Raw genomic sequence first — 25,486 nt, 5'->3', positions numbered from 1 at the left:
CGCTGTATCACATTGTGTAACAATCATAGACAGTCTACAACTCTATGGCAGTGCACGTGTTTTTCATGCTGGAGGACCTGCATTACTATCTATTATCTTCAGCTTTAAAAAAAAGATTCTTGGAACTAAATTAGAAAAGATTTAATTTCTGCAGTTTTGGATAGCTGCCAAAGGAAAGAAACAATACTGGTCAAATCAGACCCTTGGTGATTCAGCATAAGGCTTTCTGTTTGTATTCTAGTAATTGCATTTTGTAAGCAGAAAAAGGTGAACCGTTTGAGATCCATTGGCTTAAATAAACCAAAATGTGCCTGAATTCCTACTACAGCAACTTTCTATTGTCAAAAAGACGATAATCAGCCCATCTAAATGCTAAGCAGTTGATTCCCCTTAGTCTCCCTAAGATTAACAGCAAGTAGTAGTGGGCATTCAGGAATTTTAAAAAACACACAACTTAGCTGTAAAATATAGTAAATTGTATTATATCACGAGTACTATATGTCAAGATAACATGTGAAGAAACTTTCAACTTATAACATCTTCTAACTGCTTCCTTGCAGTTTTACAAATAGAAGTAAATGAAGCAGTGGTGGGTTTCAAAAATTGTTGGAACCTACTCTGTGGGTGTGGTCTCCTTTGTGGGAGTGGCTTGCCAACCATGTGACCGGATGGGAGTGGCTTGCCGCCCATGTGACCGGATATGAAGATGCCGACGACACCTGTCAGAACCACCTTAAATTACCCCACACACAGCACTGGCATGCATACGAATAGGATGTAAACTTGTTTTTTAAAAGGCATCTTTGGTTTGCGTTAAAACAACTTCAACACACGCAATGTTCTGATTGCACCACAAACACAGTAGTCATCCTTGCCTTTCACAGAGGCACTGAGTTTTATAAATATGAGCGTGATAGTGTAGAATAATCATATCCAAGGACCAGTGGTGGGTTTCAAAACATTTTGGAGCCTCTTCTGTAGGTGTGGCCTGCTTTCCGGGTCCACTGGTGGAACCTCTTCCAACCGGTTTGGTAGATTTGACGAACCGGTTCTACCGAATAGGTGCGAACTGGTAGGAACCCACCTCTGAAATGAAGGCAACTTCAAGAAAAAAACACACAAAGATTTTTGCTATATTTACTATATTGAAGTCAAGTACAAAACTTTCAATGTATTTTTTCTTTTTCTTCGTATCTCTAAGATGGTGCTTTCTTTCTCATTTTCCTATGCAACCATATTTCAGTTTTTTCATTGGGTGGGAAAGAATATCTACAGCCTGTTTACTAGCGGTTTCTCTTTCCCTTCTTATTAGAAGAAAAATTATAAAGGACAAGAAGTATGGCAGACGATAGGAAAGATGAAGCTAAGGCACCGCACTGGACCACGGGTCAGTTAGCAGAAGCTTCTTCACATCCGCATGCCGCAGAGATGAAGGAGCAAAGTGGCCCAGGGGAAGGACTGGTCAGAAGTTCTAATGGGTTTCCATACAAAGAGGATGAAGCTGGAGAATATGGCGCACATGGACCACAGACCTCCTATTCCAGAACCAAAGAGAATGGAATCAATGGAGAACTAACTACAGGAGAGAAAGATACTGCAGGTAAATTATCAAAAGACTACTCTTCTTTCATTCTCGAAATCCTTGCTTTTAAGGGAGAGAGCATTGCAGGGAATATTTTTTCAAGCAATAGCATCCTAATAACTTGAATCGGTTTTGGCTTCCTCAGATAACATACTTATGTTACTAAAAAAACCAACCTGTGCAGGGTATTTGAATTGGAATCCAATTCTGAAAGTGGAAAGAAAGTGTTTATATGTAGTTGCTCTTACAAAGGTTACAAAGCCAGTGAGATCTTAACAAGGACTTACTAGTAAGAGCAGAAACATTGGACTGAATTCTAGTGGCTGAACAAAGTCTTACTTAAGCAAAGCCATGCTTCTTGTTTAAAAACTAGTTTTCAGTGAAAAAAAATGGCAGACTTTATAAAAATTAACTCTGTGCTCCTTGAAAAAATGTTTTACGTTTTTTACAAAAAAAAGAAAGGGATGCTAGTGTATCATTATAGCGCTAAATTCAGCTAGTAATGTCACAGATGTTTTTGTTGCATTTATAATGGAATTAACTGAAGTATAATTGGTGAATACGTGGCCCGTTGTAGGGGGCATAGGGAGATGGCATTGAAGGCCAGGAGGCCAAAGCAATTGTTGGATAAGAGAAGTTCAATTCAGGTGAAGAAATTAATTTAAATAAGTGCCTCAGGCCCCTCCCTAGGTCACAGGAAAATAATGTTAGGTGGGGGGGAAGCACATTCAGACTTGCAAGAGTCTCCTACAAGCACTGTTGGTGTTAAAATAAAAGTAGTCCTCCCCTATATGGCATTGGTTTCTTAGTCTGTCCACCTTATAGGCTGACACTTGCTTTGATTAAAGCCTAAGTAACTACTTAATATTAATGTCAATAAGATCTCATTTTCTTTTAGTAGTTCCAGGTTGCCTTACAGGTGACCCAACAAAAGCGCACCGACAAAACCGCGGCAAGAAAACCGCGACGTCATAAATGCGCCCACAACGCGCCGAACAAAACCACGCCCACAAAAGCGTGATTTAAGTTAAGGTAAGGGTTAGGTTCAGGGTTAGGTTTAGGGTTAGGGTTAGGGTTATTAGGTTGTTATTAGTTGTTTGTTGAAGGCGCGCTTTTGTCAGCGCGCTGCTGTTGGCGCACTTCTGTGCTCATTCGTCGGCACGATTTCGACCTCGCGGTTTTCTCACTGCGGTTTTGTCAGCGCGCTTTTGTCAAGCGCACATTTGTCAGTGAACCTGCATTACATACATTCTATATGATACAACTTTTATCAATAAATGATAACAGATCTTGGTCTATTCATGCAACATACTGTGATCCTGGCATAGATGTCCTCCTTCTGCAGAGGCAGAGACCATTTCAGTGCCTTCCAGGCTTCCGTAACACAGCTCTACGGATAGAAAATAAACAGATCTGGGGAACATATTGTCATAACAGCCCCTTGCCTGCTGCATGCTGTTTTTAGTTTTAGCAAAAGAGAAGATTTTTTTAAATGGAGGGGTACATCTCATATTCTTTGGGATGTGTAGGCCAGGCTCAGGAGACAGATAATAATCTCAGGCTAATTGTTTGGTTTGGGTTCAATCCAGAGGTGGGTTGCTCCTGGTTCGGCCCAGATTGAGCGAACTGCAGTGGTGGGTTTCAAAAATTGTTCGAACCTACTCTGTGGGTGTGGCCTCCTTTGTGGGAGTGGCTTGCCACCCATGTGTCCGGATGGGAGTGGCTTGCTGCCCATGTGACCGGATATGAAGATGCCGACGACACTTGTCAGAACCACCTTAAATTACCTCACACACAGCACTGGCCTGCATAAGAATAGGATGTAAACTTGTTTTTTAAAAGGCATCTTTGGTTTGCACTAAAACAACTTCAACACACGCAATGTTCTGATTGCACCACAAACGCAGTAGTCATCCTTACCTTTCACAGAGGCACCGAGTTTTATAAATAGGAGCATGATAGTGTAGAATAATCATATCCAAGGACCAGTGGTGGGTTTCAAACAATTTCAGGACCTCTTCTGTAGGTGTGTCCTGCTTTCCGGGTCCACTGGTGGAACCTCTTCTAACCGGTTCCGTAGATTTGATGAACAGGTTCTACCGAATAGGTGCGAACTGGTAGGAACCCACCTCTGGCGAACTGGTAGTAGTAGTGGCAGCGGAATGCGCAGAAGCGTTGCACGCCCGAAGCAATAGTAAAAAAAATTGGCAACCCACCACTGGTTCAATCACTTTTGAAGTTTGCCATTCTGAGGAAAAAGAACATTTTATTGTACTCAGAGATCTCCATGTTGTTGTTGTTGTTGTTGTTGTTATCATTTTTTCTTCACACACCCCACCCTGCCTATGAACAATTGCACGCGTAAAAAGGCGGTCAGGCTCCACTGAATAAGCTTCTCTTTGAAGTACTGTATAGCCATCCTAGAAAGTCAATGAAATTATTCCACGGCAAATGTTGTGAGTAATTACAGCAGAAGGATTCCTTGCCTTTAGGTGTCTTGGCAATTACACAGATTCAAGCAGTTTGATTGCTTCCCACTTGCTTCCTCATTGTTGTTAATGAAGCACAAGACAACTAATAAGCTTAGTTGCCATTACAAATCCAAAAGCAAAAACAAAAACCCAACCCCGACATAAGCATGGTCAATATTTTTTTAAAAAAAACCAAACTATATTTGAGCTAGCATTTCATGTATTAAGATATAAAATCTATGGTTCTTCAACCCAAGAAGCTTCCATACCTCTCAGCAGGATGGAATGCTATAACCACCGAGAAGAAGAACACTAGTGAATTACCGTGGCACGACAAAACCGCGGTCCACTAAAGCGCACCCGATTAAAGCGCGTACCTGATATCATCAGCAGCGAGACAAATACGACCGCGGAGAAAAAAGGGCGCTTTAAAAAGCGCTTTTAAAGCAAGCCGATTCACGTAAAGGTAAGGGTTAGGTTTAGGGTTAGGTTAAGGGTTAGGGTTAGGTTAAGGGTTAGGGTTAGGTTTAGGGTTACGTTAAGCGTTAGGGTTAGGGTTAGGGTTAGGGTTAGGTTAAGGGTTAGCGTTAGGTTTAGCGTTAGGTTAAGGGTTAGGTTTAGGGTTAGGTTTAGGGTTAGGTTAAGGGTTAGGTTTAGGGTTAGGTTTAGGGTTAGGTTTGGGGGTGTTAGGGTAAGGTTTTCGCGTTAATTTTAACTTTACCGCTCACAGCGTGATGTTTTCGTCGCACTGTGATGACGTCAGGTACGCGCTTTCGTCGAGCGCGCTTTAGTCTACCGCGGTTTTGTGGTGGAACCGTGAATTACGATATTATCCAATTGCATACTATATTTTTGTAGCCCCAAACCACTACACTGTGTTCACTTTGTCTGCAAATATATATATATATATTATTTATATATTTAAATAGATGGTGGAATATATAATATATTGATGATCAGCAGAAGTAGCCTGCAGTACTGCACTCTAAACACTGCGCCACCGTGAATACGCGGCTAAATACTCTAGCGCTCTTTTTTTTTTTTCAAAAAAGAAATTCACCTTGAAGACAAGTTATTTCAGAATAAAACATATAAATGTTTGATGTTTTTATATAGCAGAATACATCTATTAAACTGCATACACTAGGACTGTAAATTCATCTTTCAAATATAAAAAAATATGAGTTTAACATTTAAAACTCCAGACCCTTACATTAATATTTTGTAAATGAATAGTAACCAGTGTAGAAATATATTTGTTTAATATAATATGAAATAGATTTGTGGGAAACTCCTTATACAGAAGTAGTTAAGTATATATTTGAAAAGTAATAAAATGCCCTCCGCTACGAACACTTTTTTGTAATTGGAAATAAAATTTAATCTTAGCTTGTTGTATTGAAGCAAGCTCTCGATGAATCATAGTGTAACTTATCAGGAAGTTTCAGTTGGAACCAGGAGAGGAGAACCACTGCAGATTATGCCTTTTGGGTTGATGGTTATAGCCGCCTTAGTCTCCTATACTCTGCCCAGGGGTGGGTTTCTCGCCCCGTTCCAACCGGTTCGGTTGGAACAGGGCTGGCGGCATCCTCGTGTACGCGCGCGGTGCACGCATGCATACTAGCTTCTGCGCGATGCTCCAGCTGCTCCTGGAGGATCGCGCAGGTGCTGTATGTGTCCTGCGCATGCGTGGAAGTGCAGAACTCGTCAAAACCGGGTAAGGACCGCGGGCGGGCGGGCCCTTCGCCGTTCCCAGAAGTTACTTACTTCCGGGTTCGCCGACCAACCGGTTCGCAGGGACCGCCACGAACCGGTTGAAACCCACCCCTGACTCTGCCTCAAGTAGTTTTATTACTGTTAAAGTGGTTGCAGTTTTGTATCAATAGGTATTTTCTTCCTGCACTAGTCTTATAACGATGGGTGCATGTTTGACTTGATCTGTGTATAAAGACATTGTGGAATTACTATCATGATGATTCTAGAGTCCCTCTTAATTGCCATTTTACCAAGACTATCCAGGCAAAGCGTATTTTCTTCTTAACACATTCCGTTGTATGCAGTGGTGGGTTTCAAAAATTGTTGGAACCTACTGTGGGTGTGGCCTCCTTTGTGGGAGTGGCTTGCCACCCATGTGACCGGATGGGAGTGGCTTGCCGCCCATGTGATTGGATGGGAGTGGCTTGCCACCCATGTGACCGGATGGGAGTGGCTTGCCGCCCATGTGATTGGATGGGAGTGGCTTGCCACCCATGTGACCGGATATGAAATTATGAATTAGTTCTTAGGTCGGTCCAAGTAGCTATTCAGAAGTTAGTGGTTAGAAGCAATCGTAAAGCAAGATATGGAATTAAAACCAGAAATATTTTGTTGGCTATTTGAAAGGGAGTATAATATATATTTAATTTTACACATGTTAGCAGTTGCTGGAATTGTGTTTGCACGACAGTGGAAAAACAGAGATATGAATAAATATTACAATGTGCAGGAATAAATAAATTGACAATTAAAATCAAGAAGGCTTTGAATACTTTTTCACGTGGGATTGGTTTTAGCAATTGCCAACTAACGGAAACAGAAATTAGAAATCCAAAAGTATGAAAGAAAACCCCAATTATGTAAGGAAAGGTCCCTAAAATGTATAAGGAAATATTACTAGATCATTATTAATGCGTAGATAACTGCGGGACATTACACACCCACCAGTGATGGGTTTCAAAAAATTTTGGGAAGCTCTTCTGTAGGTGTGGCCTGTTTTCCGGGTCCACTGGTGGAACCTCTTCTAACCGGTTCGGTAGATTTGACGAACCGGTTCTACCGAATAGGTGTGAACTGGTAGGAACCCACCTCTGGTTGTATGTCTTCAGGGCATTATGTTTTGTAATAGGACCTTGAGTGCATGATTAAGTATTCTTTTTAAAAAGGTAGTTCTAGTGGAGTTCTGTAGTATGATTAGGACAGTGCATGCTGTGTTAATTCAATAGCAATAACAATTCAAAAGAATAACACACATCTTCTGCTATCTATGACTCCACATAGATTGTTTAAAATCCAAACTTTAGAAGCACTTGGTAGTGTAAAGGAAATTTCTTTCACAAATTTCCCCCATGAGTTTCTTTGTGGCTGTAATGGTGTGTGGGAATGGCTTTGGGAGAAAGGAGGAGAATCTGTAGCCTAGACCAGAGTTCCCCAATCTTTTTGCCTTTCTGGACCAGCAAGAGAGGGGAGAGGAAATGATTCATGAGCGCGCACAGCAGGGGTGGGTTGCTACTGGCATTATTGCTGGTTTCCCCCCTTTTACTTGTATTTTTCAGAACCAGCTGGGAAGATGGCGATGACTTGATCACGGGGCAGTGCAACTGTCATAAATATGTGCCAATTGCCAAATACCCAAATTTTAATTATATGACCATGGGGGATGCTGCAAAGGCTGTAATGGGAAAACTAGTCATATGTCACTTTTTTTCAGTGCAATTGTGATTTAAATGTTCACTGAACAAATGGTTGTAATTTGAGGACTACTTGCAAATCATAGTTGGCTTCTTGTCTGCACTTCCTCCAAGGTTAACATCAATTTTGCAAGTCTCAAGGCATCCTTGTCTTCCTTCACTTTTATTCTGGAGTGATGGAGCCGAGGTGGTGCAGTGGTTAGAGTGCAGCACTGCAGGCCACTTCAGCTGACTGCAGTTCTGCAGTTCGGCTGTTCAAATCTCACCGGCTCAGGGTTGACTCAGCCTTCCATACTTCCGAGGTGGGTAAAATGAGGACCCGGATTGTTGTTGGGGGCAATATGCTGACTCTGTAAACCGCTTAGAGAGGGCTGAAAGCCCTATGAAGCGGTATATGTCTAACTGCTATTGCTATTGCTATTGCTATTGCTATTCTCCAAAACTAAGGAGGCTCCTTCTGAGACATGTTCTCCACATTCTCATCTTCCAATATTTTTTTTACAATCTAACCAACATTCTTGTGTTTAAATGCTTTATGACTGCCAGATTTATTTTTCCACGGAAGAGTGATTTAGGGAGGGGTCATTTACTTATCCTGCAGTAGACACTTCTTTATGAATATATAGAAATTCTTTCCAGTGAAATTGAATGACTTTTTAAATTATCCATTGGATGAAATTTAATTTAATTTCCATTCAAGCGTATTGGCACACTACATTTAAAAGTTTAAGTAATAACATTCATTTACATATGATGCCATATGATGAAACCTTAATTTCATTGTATATGATTATTTTAAATAAATCAAACGGAAAATGTAGTTCAAGAAGCATTTTATGGGCCATAGATGAATGCATCTCCCTTACTGGTCTCAATATGCTTTTGAATTTAACCTCTCAACACTGATTCATTATTTTTCTTCAGTTCATCTCTTTTGACAATGTCTGCAAAATATTGAAGATTGTGAAATCCACGGTTTGCAACTTTGACTCCTAGCCACCATGCCCAACTAACCCTATTACATTTATAACACCTATGTAAGAGAGAGTAGGACCTCATATTTTAAAATAAAGTTGTATCTATCAAGTAATATATAGATGAGCTAATTAAGTTTAATATTGCAGAATACCAATACTTTACTTAAAATGAGCAGCAACAATTGAGAATATATTTAGCTCCATGCCTGAATTAAGTATCATGATGTTTTGGGGATCAATTAGACATAAAAGAAAATGTTCTTTGGCCAAGTGAACTGACCATATGTAGCTACATACAAATGGGTTCTACAGTATGGGCTGGATTCTGATATCTTTATACCAGATGTAGTGGCTCCTAATAATACAAGTTTTTATTTGACAGTTAGACAGTAAATGAAACTTTTCCACAGTTGAAAGGTTTGGTCCATTCTAGGAACATTCATCTCATATTCTTCTACTCTGATATTTGGGAATGTGAAGTGATTGTTAGTGATTTAAAAAAATGCTGGATGAATTCAGAAGTGTGGCTCTAATTTACTTACTTCTAAGAATCAATTTCTCCCCGTGTATTTATTTATTCATATTTAGAATATGCTAAGACATATGCTAAACAAACAAACAAACAAACAGTAAATAAAACTATTTACAAATCCATTCTAACTTTCTAAATCTGTATAGAAATCCAGTGCTGGTAAGCTTGGCAATGCTTTATTCTGTTTTTTATTGCAGCATTGCAATATTGGCCACATGATTAGGTTTAATTGGCATGTTTAGATTAGGAAAATAAAGGCTTCTGCTTTATGATTAGTTGAGAACGTTTTATATTAAAGATCCATGCTTTTACAGTTAATATTTTACAAAGCAATAAATAGGAAACAACTTATTTAGGCAAAAATAACTGACAGTTAGCTAAGAGTAACTAATAATACAGTAAAATATATCTATGACTCCTAATTTTATTTCTGTTCAGTAAGTCTGTCAAAAATGAAATATTGGGGAATGAAATGAATATATGGTATGCTTCCCACTGTCAGAGTCTTTTTCTCATCCATATAAAGCAGTGTTTCTCAACCTTGGCAACTTGAAGATGTCTGGACTTCAACTCCCAGAATTCCCCAGCCAGCATTCGCTGGCTGGGGTATTCTGGGAGTTGAAGTCCAGACATCTTCAAGTTGCCAAGGTTGAGAAACACTGATATAAAGGATAAAAGCAGTACCACTATCAGTTGCAGATTACATTGACTTCTTCACATTATGCTTGTGTTTAACCTCGGGGGAGGGCAGGGGGGCATATCCAGCTCAACGTCACTCATGTTGGGGGTGCCTGTGGTGGCCCGAGTGCTTTGCCAGTGAAAATGGCCCCTGAGCTGTGTTTTTGGCTGTGACGGATTCTCACAACCCTCTGCCAGTGAAAATGGAACTCCATTTTTGCTGGCAATGGCACTGAAGGCTGGTCCTTCCCTGTTTCCAGAATGGTCCAGATCTAAGCACTCTGTGGACCAGATCCAGCCCCTGGGCCTTGAGCTTGACACCCCTGCCCTAGTCTAATCTATAGTTGTGTATTATAAAATATTTTTAAATTTAAATTGCTCATCTATATCAGTGGTTCCCAAACTTGGCAACTTTAAGACTTGTGGACTTCAACTCCCAGAATTCTCCAGCCAGCTCTGCTCTGCTGGCTGGAGAATTCTGGGAGTTGAAGTCCACAAGTCTTAAAGTTGTCAAGTTTGGGAACCATTGCTCTATATGAAGTTGGAACCAGACTAAAGGAGAGGCATGAAACCCAATTAAATGAAGATGTTTATAGCTTCATGTTAAAATCAGACCCCTATGCTTACTTAAGAAATCCAAATTAAAAGAAATCAGATTGATTTCTGAATTTATATGTGTTTGCAGAATAATTCATATACACATTTCAGCATTAAATTGTTATAGGAAATGGATTTCTAAAAAAAATATTTTAGAAATAATTTTATAATTTTGTTGAGGGGAATTCACTTTCCATTTTTTTGATATTGTTAGTTATGCAGTGATGTCCAACCCATTGCGACCCCCTGGACTTGTTCCTCCAGGTCTTCCTGTCCTCTACCTTCCTCTGGAGTCCATCATGCTTCAGTGATTCCATCCAGCCACCTCATCCTCTGTTGTCCCCTTCTTCTTTTGCCCTCAATCTTTCCCAGACTTTCCCATTTATCATTAGATGAATAAAGGATTCTTTTTACTTTAAAGCAAAATGAAGTTTAAACAGCTAGCTAGAAGAAATTGCTACAGTTTTTATTCATATTTTTGTTTACAGGCAAATACATTCATACCTTGAATGGTTCTAATTTGGATGAAACTGACTCGAGATTTTATTAATGTTTTTTTTTTCCTGTTTCACTCAGTCTACCTTATTCTTTATTGGCAGCCATAGACTTTTAGGAAATTCATATTTCCAGAAGATGTTGGTAAGATATTATAGTACTCTGCCACTTTGTTATTGTCTTTATAAACTCAATTCTTAATAAAGGCATCTACATTTGTCAAATTTCATTTCTTGAAACCCGCCAGGAATTAGAAAGATTGTTGGATATCTATACCCTTACTGCCTCATTTCTTTGATTAGTTGTAGACACCCATGGTGCAGAGTTAATATGTACCCATTCTAGAATCATAGAACTATAATACGTTGTGAGTTAGAATTGAAACACTGAAAACAACCATCGGCATAAGCAAGCTGCTGCCATCCCTCATCCGAATGCAGCTTTTCTCTGTGGTGTTGCCATGCCAACATTTCAGTGTGCTGTCTGAAATTTCAGTTTAAGCTCCTCTGAGATAGAGTAGCCAGGAAGGGAGTTTATTTAGAATTCAAGAGCAGACCCGTGGCCAACTGCACTGTCTCTTTGACTAGTCAGAGGTGGCCCGATCTGCTAGACAAAAGATGGAAGGCATCATTTTCAGCCGTCATGGCATAAGGTTGAAAGACAGTAGATGGATGGATTAAGCTAAGAAACAAAAAAAAAAAAGGATTTCTTGTCAGTATCATGATTTCCGTGTCTCAAATAAATGAGTTTACTGTGTAGCAGGGGTGGGTTTCTCGCCCCGTTCCAACCGGTTCGGTTGGAACAGGGCCAGCGGCGTCCTCGTGCACGCGCGCAGTGCACGCATGCGTACTAGCGCCTGTGCGATGCTCCAGCTGCTCCTGGAGGATCGCGCAGGTGCTGTATGCGTTCTGCACATGCGTGGAAGTGCAGAACTCGCCAAAACCGGGTAAGAAACGCGGGCGGGCGGGTGGATCCTTCGGCGTTCCCGGAAGTTACTTACTTCCGGGTTCGCCGACCAACCGGTTCGCAGGGACCGCCGCGAACCGCCTGAAACCCACCCCTGCTGTGTAGGATCCAATCCAAATTGGACACTGGGACCAGAGGTTTATTCTTTCAGGCTTTGGACTCGTGCGAGAGCCCATCCTATTGCTATGCATAACTAAAATAAAACATTCTGGATTGCTTACCTTCTCCCTTCTTCTTGAGTTAAGCTTCAATTCTTTTATCTTTTTTAATGTGAAAAAATGGAACATTTACTTTGAATATTTCCAGCTATCAGAAATGGAAGACCTGAAAAATAAATACAAGCCTATGATTTAAAAAAAAGTGTTCTCAGATCTATCAAGACATTTAATTATGTAACAGGAACTTTTTACATTCCCTGAATCAGGCCTTCACTTTGGAAAGAATCTTTTCATCAACTGCAAGAGTTTAATCCTAACTAGCACACTCTAGCTGCGCTGAGATTGAAACTTCAGAATTCAAAGATGAGGCAACTGGGGATTTAGTGTCCCAATAGATATGGAAGATGCTAGGTTGAGCATATCCTTGCGATAGGAGAAAATAACAGCCAGTATGTGTTATGAGATCACACTATGGCTTCTGGTTTGCATCAGATACGGTAGAAGGAAGGAAGTGTGATTATACTTGGTGGCATAATCATACACGTCAACATTTTGACAGCATCATTGGTGTATTGATGCTGCTGGCACTCTGTGTTTTCTCAGAAGGATTAAATATCAGGAAGCACTCCATTCAGTAACAAAGTGTAAATGAAAGACACATGGGGGAGTCACATTAAGAATTCTAGGAAAACATATAGGAGATGGCCAAGGTAGGTGATATTCCCAATTAGATTATTTCTCTCCATTCCCTTGATTTCCTTGAAATCTTCCTTCAGGCCTTTTCAGAAATTTGTATTTGTATTTGGTTTATTTGTATGCCGCCCTTCTCCGGGAGGGACTCAGGGCAGCGAACAACTCAAAAGGGGAAAAGGGGATACAAACACAATACACGTAATTAAAATACACAAGAATCATACAACCATACAAGTCGAGAGGGGAGGGGAACTCATCAACCCCAGGCCTGCCGGCACAGCCAGGTTTTGATGGCTTTCCAGAAGGCCTGGAGAGAGGTGAGGGTCCGGATCTCCGCGGGGAGTTCGTTCCAAAGGGCCGGAGCTGCTACAGAGAAGGCCCTCCCCTGGGTAGTAGCCAGATGGCATTGGCTGGTGGATGGAAACCGGAGGAGGCCGACCCTGTGAGATCTGATGGGTCTTTGGGAGGTAATTGGTAGCAGGCGGTCTCTCAAGTAATAATGAAAACAGTAGCATGTCTCTCTATCATCCCTGTGAATTAATAGTTTGTGTCTCTATGTTCTTCTTTTGACTGTGTCAGTTATCATGTGAGCATCTCAGAAGCCATGGTGGCACAGTGGTTAGAATGCAGCGTTGCAGGCGGATTCTGCCCACTGCCAGGAGTTCCATTTGGACTGGCTCAAGATCGACTCAGTTTTCCATCCTCCCAAAGTCAATAAAATGAGGACCCAGATTGTTGGGGGCAGTATGCTGACTTTGTACATTGTTTAGAAAGGGCTGTAAAGCACTATGGAGCGGTATACGTATAAGGCTATTGCTATGGTCTTCGTAGGAGAATGGCAGCACCCATTAATTGGCTTCATTTCAGCCAAGAACTGCTGTGGTTAATGAAATAGGGGCTGCACACAAATCTATATGTCTCATTCACACGCATAGATCACTAAAAACTATAAACAGTTTGCGCTTGATTCATGCAGAATCTGCATTTATGAAAAAAAAATCTAGGCTGATTGTAAATCAGTAGAAAAAAAATCATTTTTGTCTTTCTATTGCATTTGCTGTTTGAAAGTTATTTTGTTTTCTGTAGTTGTGAAGAGTTGAGAAAAAGACTGTGTTCTATATCATAGAAATTGTAGAAAACCAAGAAAATTCTATTTCTATCCTGTTTTTCCTCTTAGAGCTTAAACTCCTTACATGTAAATCTTCCATCATGTTATTCACACTGTATTAGTCATGTGAGTTTGATTGATTGATTGATTGATTGAGAGATAGAGAGAGGGGGAGGAATTTCCTCCTTTTTATATTTGTATTGTGTCTCTTATAATGGGTGCAGAATCAACACAGTTTCATTCTTAGTACAATGCTCAGGAAATATCATCAACATCAACAGTGTTGTGGATTTTCAATTAGATAAAAATTCATCATTAATAGTAAATAAGCAAAAAATTGATTAAAATTGATGGAATTGAAAGGCTAGTTGGAAATAAATTATGAAATCTTGCACGAGAGGATAGTTACACGTTTCTAGTGAATTAGACTTATTAAACTCAAAGCTGGTGTATTCAAAAACTATTTTCCGGGCACAAGCTGAGCTAAAAACATCAGAACAAAGTCTTGGAAAATCGTGATGATCACGTTGTGCACTACACCCATGTAGCGATATTGATAGGTTGTTCTTGCTATGAAACAATGGAGTTTGAGTTTGAATTTGAGTTTATTGGTCTTGTATGCCGCCCACTCCCGAAGGACTCCGGGCGGCTTACAATAAACAAGGGAAGGGGATAAATAAACAAATATTTACGTTGTTTCATCAATTCAAAATACGCAACATTCACAGTTACCGTGGGGCTGGATATTTCACAAGACCCCTGGCCTGCTGGAGCAGCCAGGACTTGGTGGCTTTGCGGAAGGCCGGGAGGGTAGTAAGGGTCCGGATCTCAACAGGGAGCTCGTTCCAGAGGGCCGGAGCTGCAACAGAGAAGGCTCTCCCCCGGGGAGTCGCCAGCCGACATTGGCTGGCAGATGAAATCCGGAGGAGACCTAACCTGTGAGATCTGATCGGTCTAAGGGAGGTAATTGGCAGGAGGCGGTCTCTCAGGTATCCAGGTCCGATGCCATGTAGGGCTTTATAGGTGACAACCAGCACCTTGAAGCGGGTCCGGAGACTAATGGGTAGCCAGAGCAGCTCACGGAGGATAGGTGTGACGTGGGTGTACCTGGGTGCACCCACAATCGCTTGCGCGGCTGCATTCTGGACTAACTGAAGTCTTTGAACATTCTTCAAGGGAAAAATAAAAAAGGGACAGAGGTGGTATACTAAGGATAGCTAGGAAATTAAACTATATGACCTAATAAAGGAAGGTGTATTGAAAAGCAGTGCAAGCAAAGATGTACTCAGAATGACCAGCTAGTGCTGTGAAGGCAAAAATGGCAAAAGAGGCCATTCTGTGGCCAGCATTTTAACAAATATAGATCAAGTGAAGGGAGAAAAAGATTGTGGTAGTGTTATCAATAATGGTTGGCGCATTTGGTGCAGAACCAAAAGATCTGGAAAATCACTGGGACATAATAGGAAAGGATAAAATCTCAACTCAATTACAAAAAGTTGATTTCTTAGATCTAACTCTGTCCCTCCCTCCCTCCCCTGTGTGTGTGTGTGTGTGTGTGTGTTTGTGTGTGTGTGTGTGTGTGAATGATTATCTGTAAGGCAACACAGAGGTAGCAGCTGCCATCATTTTTATCATCACCAACATCATTATAATCATCTTCATCTCTGAGGCTATTCTCAACAATTGTGCTGTTCAGATATTGCATATCAATCTTTAAAGATTTAAACATACTTACACACAGACACACACACACACACACACACACACACACACAAATAAGCACATTTATAAGAACAAAGAAATATCCAGGATTAGTCCTATGTTGAGTTGCTTATTTTTTTTAAAAATCAATTGAGTGAATGCCGTATCAGCAGAGCAGTGGTGGGATTCAAATAATTTAACAACCGGTTCTCTGCCCTAATGACCAGCTGGGTAGGTGGGGCTCAGTGGTCATGTGACTGGGTGGGCGTGGCCAACTCAAGGTCACTCAGGTCAATGGGCGCTTCGCCTTAGTTGTTACAATGGTAATAAGGGTCAACTGGAGAGGCAGTTTCTGTAAGCAGGGCAATAAAGATTAAGCTAGAAACAACACCAGAATGTTTCCTTCCTGCCTTCCTTACAGGATTAGCCCTGTAAAGTGGGGAAAAACAAAAGGAGATTTCTTCCAACAACCGGTTCTCTGAACTGCTTAGAAAGTTACCAACCGGTTCTCCCGATTAGGTGCGAACTGGCTGAATCCCACCACTGCAGCAGATGTTCTGGAAGGAATATACAAGAAAACACTATGAAGTTTGGCTTTCTCCTTGAGGGCTCATCCCTATGGCAAGCATAACTCTGTTCATCCTGCACTCTTATAAGGATATCCGAATACACTATATAACCTAAGGAATAGTTAAGTTTCTGAGGCCTTCCGATTCATTCTGTCTCCAGTATCTACTCTCAGAGAAGGATGATTTTTTTTTCATTAAATATCTCTTAATATTGTTCTATAGCTTGTAGAATCTGTAGTGAAATTGTTGCTTCCTTTGACAATGCTCAGAGCATTTGGAATTTTACCAATTCTGTGTTTGGCAGTTTCTTCAGCTGTCTCACCGTTCTCCATCAATTCTGATGGTGAAGAAATGTCAGTTTTATCTCCCATCTTTTATTTTTGGGGGGCTGTCATCCAGTGGTTTGGATTTTACAGAATCTGAAAACACTTTGGTTCCATCTAGTGCAGTGTTTCTCAACCTTGGTCACCTGAAGATGCGTGGACTTCAACTCCCAGGATTCCCCAGCCAGCTCTGAGAAACACTGATCTAGTGGTTTTGCCATTCCATATCTGATATGCCTCTACGAAAATGACTTTCAGGTAGTTCACTCTACCTGAAAGAGAGCCGAGGTGGCACAGTGGTTAGGGTGCAGTACTGCAGACCACTTCAGCTGACTGTTATCTGCAGTTCGGCGGTTCTAATCTCACCGGCTCAAGGTTGACTCAGCCTTCCATCCTTCCGAGGTGGGTGAAATGAGGACCCGGATTGTTGGGGGCAATATGCTGACTCTGTAAACCGCTTAGAGAGGGCTGGAAGCCCTATGAAGCGGTATATAAGTCTAACTGCTATTGCTATTGCTACTCTAAAATTGGGAATCTTATGCAAAATTCTTCAGGCCGTCAAAATAAATTCTTCAGTTTTCTGTTGTTTTTCCCGCCAGCTATCATGATGACAAAACTAAGCTAATGGCTTTTGAGAACAAAATCATTTTGTGCAACTTCCATAAATACCCAGAGGGCCAATTTATACACACATTTGAGTGTCAAATCTGATTTTTGTGTGCGCAGTAAGACTCTTACTCCTTTCTCTTCTATATTTTGGTGAGTTATTGCACAGTGCCATTCTGAGCAATATGAAAGAAAAGGATTCAGTTATGCTAGTGGGGCCCAAACTAATATCCAGGAGTTATGCAGCTGGTGCAATGTTGTAGTAGGTTTAGTGGCATTAGCAATGTCAATGTGGCAATGTGGCCCTGAAGGGAGAGAAGGCATTGTGCCTGTCCTTCATGTCACAGTCTTGCTAATGAAGTTTGTTTTTCTCCTCAGAAAATTTGTCAACCAACCTCCCAAAGGAATACTTATAGCTTTTGAATTTTCTGCCATGCAAGAGCATCCCTTCTGGTGTATTTTGATATTGTATCTATGTAGCATCAGAATGTTTGAGATTCAGAAATATTCCTTTTAATAATCCTCGAGTTTGGATTTATTACATTATATTTTGGAATGCATTGCTAATACGAGTAAAGAGAGGTCGAGATAGGAGCCTACCAATCGGCATTTCCCATCAACAAATGTCAAGCCTTTTGAGGTTAATCCAGACAGGACACTGAAATCACAAGTCCTGTATTAACTTTAACCCTTACTATAATGTTACAGTAACAGTCTTGCAAGTGTGAAAGCACTTAGCAATAGCAATAGCAGTTAGACTTATATACCGCTTCATAGGGCTTTCAGCCCTCTCTAAGCGGTTTACAGAGTCAGCATATATTGCCCCCAACAACAATCCAGGTCCCCATTTTACCCACCTCGGAAGGATGGAAGGCTGAGTCAACCTTGAGCCTGGTGGGATTTGAACAGCCGAACTGCAGAACTGCAGTCAGCTGAAGTAGCCTGCAGTGCTGCATTTAAGCACTGCACCACCTCAGCTCTTCCCCCTACCCCAGCCTTTACTTTCTACAGAACTAGGGAGGATGCCTTCTGAGAGGCTTTCTCTCCATCCACTCCCATTCCTTCTGTGGACTGAGATGTCTCTTGTCACACTGTTTCCTAGGCTGCAGCTTAGCCTCTTGACTCCCAGGGTCCTTCTCAAAGCCCATTATAGCTACTCAAGTGGTCTTTGGTCACTAATAAACCTGGATATCTTACTGCAGATATTCCAGTTCACCAAGGAGCGAAACAGTGATGCCTACTGTTTTTATATTTACTGCATATAAGTTCAGTGGTTGTTGCTCTTACACACAAAAAAAGATTCACCATCCCTACTAACCTCAGGGACAGACAATTGGTAAAACTGCTGTACTGTTGCAGAAAATAACAGGCGTTAGACTTCTCAGGAGACAGGAAAAGTTTCTTTGGCAGCCAGGTTCAGAAAGGTAGCCCATGGCTAGCATTGCAAGTTCTGAACCACCTTCATAAGTGTTCTTATACATTCCCAAAAGCATTGCAACATGGAAACACTTAACACATTCCTTAGTGGTTACCTTGAGGAGAAAACCCTAGAAGGAGATGAAGGTCTTACTTCTCCTTTTGTTTCAGGTATGGCTTACGTGTTATTAACGAACTTTAATTGAACTTTGTGGTTTGGACTCTTAACACAAGTTTTTCGACATCGGGACGTTGGCGAGAACATCCTGTGGTTAGTGAATGGGGGACACTTCCTTTAAGCAACTTCTAACTGTCCCTGTTAATCCATATTTTATTCTGCTTTAATTGAATTGGCCCTGGATCTCATAGTGTTGCAGAAAATGACAGGCTTTAGACTTCTCAGGATACAGGAAAAGTTTGTTTGGCAGCCAGGTGCAGAAAGGTAGCCCATGGCTTAGCATTGCAAGTTCTGAACAACCTTCATCATCGAAGCACGCGTTCTTATACATTCTCAAAGGCAGCGTAACACCGAAACACTTAACTCATTTCTTAGTGGTTACCTTGAGGAGACAGCCTTATAAGGAGATGGGGTCTTACTTCTCCTTTTGTTATGGAATACGTGTCATTAATGAACTTTAATTGAACCTTGGACTTTTGACATAGGTTTTTGACATAGGGACATTGGCTTAGAACATCTTGGGGTTAGGCACTTGATTCCTGTTCTTTTGCAAGCTGCAACTCTGCCTATGTGGTTTTTTTAATATAGAAGTAAAGGGGCCCGGAGAGGCTGTCCAGCCTGACCCAGTAGGTTTCACACTTAATGTCCAAATCTCACTTTACGTCCTACTTTAGTACTGTGTGGTGATGATGCAGCAATCCTCTCACTTATGTAGATGGGCCTTAGCAGATGTTTGTGGGCCTTAGCAGAATTCTGCAAGGATGAAGGGCTTATAATTTGTTACTCTAAGACTAAAACTGTTGGTTTTCTAACTGCCATAAACACCAATGGCAAATGGGAATTAACAAAACAGAACAAGTTCCAGCTTTTAAATATCTTGGAGTAATTTTTTTTAATAAATTTTTATTTCTCATATATACGTTCACAATTATATGATCTCATAACTGTTATTAATAATATGTATTTGTAACAATTTTTATCCCCTACAATTGACAATATAATTGAAATTGCTTTCTTACCATCCCATAGACCCATCTTATTTTACGACAATCCTACTTCTTCTTCCTTCCTTCCCTCCTTCCTTCCCTCCTTCCTTCCCTCCCTCCTTCCCCCTTCCTTCCCTCCATTCTTCTCTCCTTCCCTCCTTCCTTCCCTCCTTCCTTCCCATCTTGGAGTAATTTTTCAAGCCTCTGGAATTTGACAGGAGCAATCTAGAGTCATTTCTGCCAGTAACAGTGCCAAGGCAATTGTAGGCTGCTTTTTTCTCTGTAAAATATTAGGATTAGGGTTAAATGTATACATGCTGTTATTAAACTTAACATTAAACTAAACATTAAACTTAAAATTAAATCATATGCCTCAAATGCTTCCAAGCACTTCCAAGTCATAATGTACGCATGGATCCAATGTAGCCTTTTGTAATTTACAAATAGAAAATTTTTCAATGCCAGATTTTCTAAATTCCCAGATTTTAGATTTTGTGGTCTTGCACTTAGTGGGCTGATAACCACTGGGACTATCATGGCCAATTTATGCCATAATCTTTCCTGTTTTCAGCCACATTTAAATCTTGTGTGTTATGAGCCAAGAATTTATCAGTTTGTATTTGGAAATCCCAGAATATTTTAACCTGCTTATTTTCAACTACTTTTTAAATTCTACACTGAAAGTTTTCATTACTGACAAATGATGATTGTTGTAGCTCTTCCAATGAATCATTTTGTGTTACGTTGTTGTTTATAATCAGTTTGTGATCTTCTTGCCTAAGCTGAGGATATGATCTACTGTTTCGTCTGCTCTTTTACACACTCTGCCCTTTGAATCATTTGATGACTTTTCAGAGGGAGCGTATAAGGGGAAGAGGATATCATCTCAATCCCCCAAATTCCTTGAATGAGGCAGGAGGATGGCATAATAAAGATCTGTCCTGAAAGAATCCCCTGTCTCTAAAATAATGAGTAAAGAGTATTTGGAGTATAATCTTGGTAGTGTTGATGAAATTGTGGATGTGTTTCTGTGCATGTTAATTGAACCTTTTTTTCATAGATGGATGTTACTTACGTACATTGTAAATTAATTTGAAATTATTTCACATCAGCTGCATTTTCTCAATAATACCAACCTTTTCTCTGTAAAATAACCATGGTGTATAGGTTGATGTAGGGATAAGATATAATGAAGAGTTTATACTGACTTCAGATGAGAGTTATATCCTTAAATGAATAACATCTTCTACATGAACCTCATTTGCTTTGGATTAGTATTCTGGTGGGGGATGACAAGAAAAGGAATACTGATAGTCTAACTTATAGTACCACAAAGCCAATAAGTGTGCATTTATTTATGAATCAATCCATGCTGATGGAAATAGTATCCACCTTAGAATTCTCCATTACCTGGTGCATATTGATAACCTATATTTGAACTGGAATCCAAACCCTGCATTTACAGCCATGCAGCCTTCCATTACCTCTTATTCTATAGTCAGTTCATCTTCACATTAACACTCAACCTTTAAAAATAGGATGTGCAAATTAACAGCCTCTACAATGTGAGTGTCAGGCCTGCAATTATATTCCTTTTAGAATTTTGGCCTGCCACACTTTCTCTTATTTCATTATGCTGTTTCATTAGTATAGTTGATGGGAGGGGGGAATAGACAGGAGTAGGATTGTGGAATGTGTTGTTGTCATTCTTTTCTAGAAGACCAAGGTCATCTTTTGTCTCCGCACCTTGGCACCTGACTGGAAGCAGCTGGGTGGAGATGCCAGTGTGGAAGAAGACGATTGGACCATGTGATGGATTGTGGGTGTGGGGACAAGATCATGAACTTTTAACTGGGTGGAATTCTGATGTAATTTCCAGAATTGGGATTTACACAGATGTGCTAAGATGTCTGATTTATTAAATTGGAACTTTAAGGATCATTTTGCCTTGGACTCTGATTTAATTCTACATGATACTTGGAACGCTGACAGTGAGATGGGGCGGGGGGGGGAGGCAAGAAATCAAGGATTTCAGATTCTCTAATAAAAAGATAAGGAGGAGCTTGAGTCATTGACTCCTGCTTGGTGACTATAGAGTCGGGTAGGCACTCTTTTGCAGATCTAGATCGATAAGTGTACGTATATGTCACTGTCTGACTGTCTGTTGGTAGTCCGTGACTTATGACCACTATTGAGCCCAAATTTTCCACTGCTAAACAAGAGAGTTAAATGAGGTTTGCTCCATTTTTTAACTTTCTTGCCACAATTGTTAAGCGAACCACTGCAGTTGCTGCTAAATTAGTAACACTATTTTTGCTATTTGCTATTTTATTATATTTATATGCCGCCCTTTTCCCCCGAAGGGGACTCAGGGCGGCTAACAAATCAAATCAGGGAAGGGGGGGTACAGACAAAAAATAAAAAACGAAACATAATAATACATAATTTAAAAACACACAACAGTCATACCATTCGAAACGGGGGCAACAGCTCTTTAGCCCCAGGCCTGTCTGAACAGCCAGGTTTTAACGGCTTTGCGGAAGGCCTGGAGGGTGGTGAGGGTTCGAATCTCCATGGGGAGTTCGTTCCAAAGGGTCAGAGCAGATGTTAATTGAATTTGGCTTACCCGTTGAATTTGCTTGTCAGAAGGTGGTCATATGACCCCGGGGCCCTGTATTTCATAGATACATGCCAGTTGCCAAATGTCTGAATTTTGATCATGTGACCATGGGGATGTCGCGACAGTTGTAAGTGTGAAAAACAGTGATCAGTCACTGTTTTGGGTGTTGTTGTAACTTCGAATGGTCACTAAACAAATGATTGTAAGTTGAAGACTACCTGTATTCAGTGATGTGCGGTGAAGTTTATGGCTGGTGAGGCAGTCCTCTCCCCGGCACCCCACTGATTAAAGCGCTTTCTTTCGCAGAGCTCAGGCGGGCGAAGGGAAGCACTTTAGTCAGTGGCGTGCGTGCCAGGCGGAGAGGAGAGAAGAGAGGAGCGCAGAGAAGAGAATGCCTGAGCATTCTACAGGAGGAGGCAAGAAAACCACGTGCCTCATCTTCATAAGGGATTTTTCGGCTTTTAACCCTTGCTTAACTCTGCTCGAGTGATCATAAAGTCAGACTAAATGAGGCATGTGGTTCTCCCACCTCCTCCTGTAGAGGGCGCTTTTTTAAAGAGGCTTTTTTAAACAGTTAAGCACTAAGCAGACTCATCCACTGTGACTCTGGCAGCAACTAGCTCAGCCTTTTTCCTTTTAATTTTCCTTTTCTTTTCATGATGGCAGTGGTGAGGCCCTGCCTCCCCTGACTGCACGTCACTGCCTGTATTCCAGTGAATCTGTTTCAGTGAATGCCTCAGGAGATAGCTGCCCCTGATCTTAAAATCTACATTTATAGCGTAGCCTACAGCTCTGGCAACCCCAGGAGTCCCTGTTCATGTATTGCTTAGAACAGGGCTGTCAAACTCGCAGCCTGTGGGCCAGATGTATCACACACTGACCACACCCGTGCCCGGTTTAGCGAAGGGAAAAAAAAGTCCCGATACATCACGTGACGCTGCTGTGACGACGTGAGCTTGGCACCCTAGCTTAGAAGATCAAGTGCATCCATTTATTGTTACATTCACTGAAATAGATTTAACTAGAGAAGCATTGATGTGTCTTCTGATTAATAGCAATAGCAGTTAGACTTATATACCGCTTCATAGGGCTTTCAGCCCTCTCTAAGTGGTTTATAGAGTCAGCATATCACCCCCACAGTCTGGGTCCTCATTTCACCCACCTCGGAAGGATGGAAGGCTGAGTCAACCTTGAGCCGGTGAGATTAGAACCACTGAACTGCAGATAACAGTCAGCTGAAGTGGCCTGCAGTAGGCCTGCACCCTAACCACTGCGCGATCTCGGCTCTTAAGAAATACTTTAAGAGGATTAAAGTATTTAAGGATTAAGAAATACTTTATTGCTTTCTGGGTAATCACTTTCTACAAGGTCAGTTTCAAGGGGCTACAGTAAAAAGAGTAACTATTTGTCATTTTTACCTTAGACTACTGGTATAAGTGTGTTGTGACTCGGCAGAAACCTCCTGTGAGTTGTTTCGGGGTGCATGCAGGAAAAGGGCTGACCGACTCACAGGAGAGGATAATGAGCAGCTGTTGCTCGTTAGGGTCTCCTCCTGTGGGTAAAAATGACTGATGGTGCCACGCCCTGGCGGCAATAGCAGTTAGCAATAGCAGTTAGACTTATATACCGCTTCATAGGGCTTTCGGCCCTCTCTAAGCGGTTTACAGAGTCAGCATATCGCCCCCACAGTCTGGGTCCTCATTTCACCCACCTCGGAAGGATGGAAGGCTGAGTCAACCTTGAGCTGGTGAGATTAGAACCGCTGAACTGCAGATAACAGTCAGCTGAAGTGGCCTGCAGTACTGCACCCTAACCACTGCGCCACTTCGGCTCTTGTAGTAGCAGAAGTCAACGTTCTCTGTTCATGTGCAATCATTGAGAAAAGCATTTGGATAAGTGAATTGATTTATGTAATCCTGTTTTGTCTTAGTTTTTGAGTGAGGACTTTCGCCAGAGCATTTTATCTGTGTTTAATTTGGGCTCGCAGCCAGCAAGAGCCGGGACTGATAAAAACATTCCTTTGAAGTTCTGTGTGTGGCTTTCGTTTTTGAATGGGCCAGGTGGGGGTCAGAACATAAGTGTATCCTTATACAGGCATCTGTGGTATATACAGCACATCTGGCATGCTGTTGTCTCTATATAAATATGGAATTCATGAATGGAACCACAGTAGTTGGAAGTCATTGAAGGCTGATCTGTGATTGCATTGTTTCAGTGGTTTCATGATGAGAATTCTAAGAAGCTGAACAGCAAAAGCAACTCCGTAAATACAACATCTGCAAGAAAATGTTTCTGTTCAATACATTTTCCTTCCCTTCATGTAATGTAAAGCTTTAGGCCAGGGGTGTAAAACTCGCATCATCACAGCGGTATCACACGTCGTATTGGGACTTTCTCCCCTTTTGGTAAACCGGGCATGGTCAAAGCATGTGACATCTCTGGCCTGCAGCCCCAAGTTTGACGCCCTGCTTTAGGGGAATTTTAGCTGATTTTCTGGCACTGACTTTGTTCACATACATATTGAGCAAGAAATTGAATTGAATTGAAATGAATTTTATTATTTGTATGCCGCCCTTCTCCGGGAGGGTCTCAGGGCGGCAAACAACTCAAAAGAGGAAAAGGGGAACATAGAACAGAATACAAGTAATTAAAATAGGCAAGAATCACACAACCACACAAGTCGAGAGGGGAGGGGAACTCATCAACCCCAGGCCTGCCGGCAAAGCCAGGTTTTGACGGCTTTTCAGAAGGCCTGGAGAAAGGTGAGGGTCCAAATCCCTGCGGGGAGTTCATTCCAGAGGGCCGGAGCTACCACAGAGAAGGCCCTCCCCCCGGGTAATAGCCAGGTGGCATTGGCTGGTAGACGGAACCCGGAGGAGGCCGACCCTGTGAGATCTAACGGGTCTTTGGGAGGTAATTGGCAGCAGGCGGTCTCTCAAGTATGAAATCTAACAGACATGAATGAATTTAGGTATAGACAAGTTGAGGTATAGTGTTTCGAATCTCATAATTTCATGGTTCTTTTCTGTTTGCATTAATGTTATTTAATATTAAATTACATTATTCTCTGAGATATGCAGTCCCCATATTTGATATAAAAATGCAATACAAATAAATTGCATCTGGGTTTTTAAAAATTTAATTCCAAGCTGCCTAACATTCAGAGCATTCAAAATACTGGATGTTTTGGTGGTATTACAATCGAATCCAATTCTGTTGGTTATCTATGTCAAGATGCTTAGATATAATATATTATTAGGGAAAAAAAATATACGTTCTACCATAGATTTGTCAAGTTGTTTACATGAAGCAAGTAATGACTGTTCTTCATTTTCATAGTTTAGGAATATATTTAGCACATGCACTTAACTAACAACTGAATTA

At 41.2% G+C, this 25,486-nt stretch overlaps 1 protein-coding gene across 1 annotated transcript in view; it reads left to right on the top strand.

The window, feature by feature from the left end:
* Nucleotides 1-1,338: 1,338 nt before the first annotated feature.
* The window catches only part of MAP2 (microtubule associated protein 2), a 107,203-nt gene continuing 83,055 nt past the window's right edge, over nt 1,339-25,486 (top strand). Inside the window, exon 1 of the mRNA XM_032233930.1 lies at nt 1,339-1,600. Within this exon, the coding sequence (XP_032089821.1) occupies nt 1,339-1,600 (262 nt within the window). The remainder of the gene's footprint in view (nt 1,601-25,486) is intronic.

This window comes from Thamnophis elegans, chromosome 1, assembly GCF_009769535.1.
Source record: "Thamnophis elegans isolate rThaEle1 chromosome 1, rThaEle1.pri, whole genome shotgun sequence".
In the NCBI taxonomy this organism is placed as follows: domain Eukaryota; kingdom Metazoa; phylum Chordata; class Lepidosauria; order Squamata; family Colubridae; genus Thamnophis; species Thamnophis elegans.
Note: the sequence above shows the minus strand (reverse complement) of the source record. Positions and strands in the feature narration are given on the sequence as shown.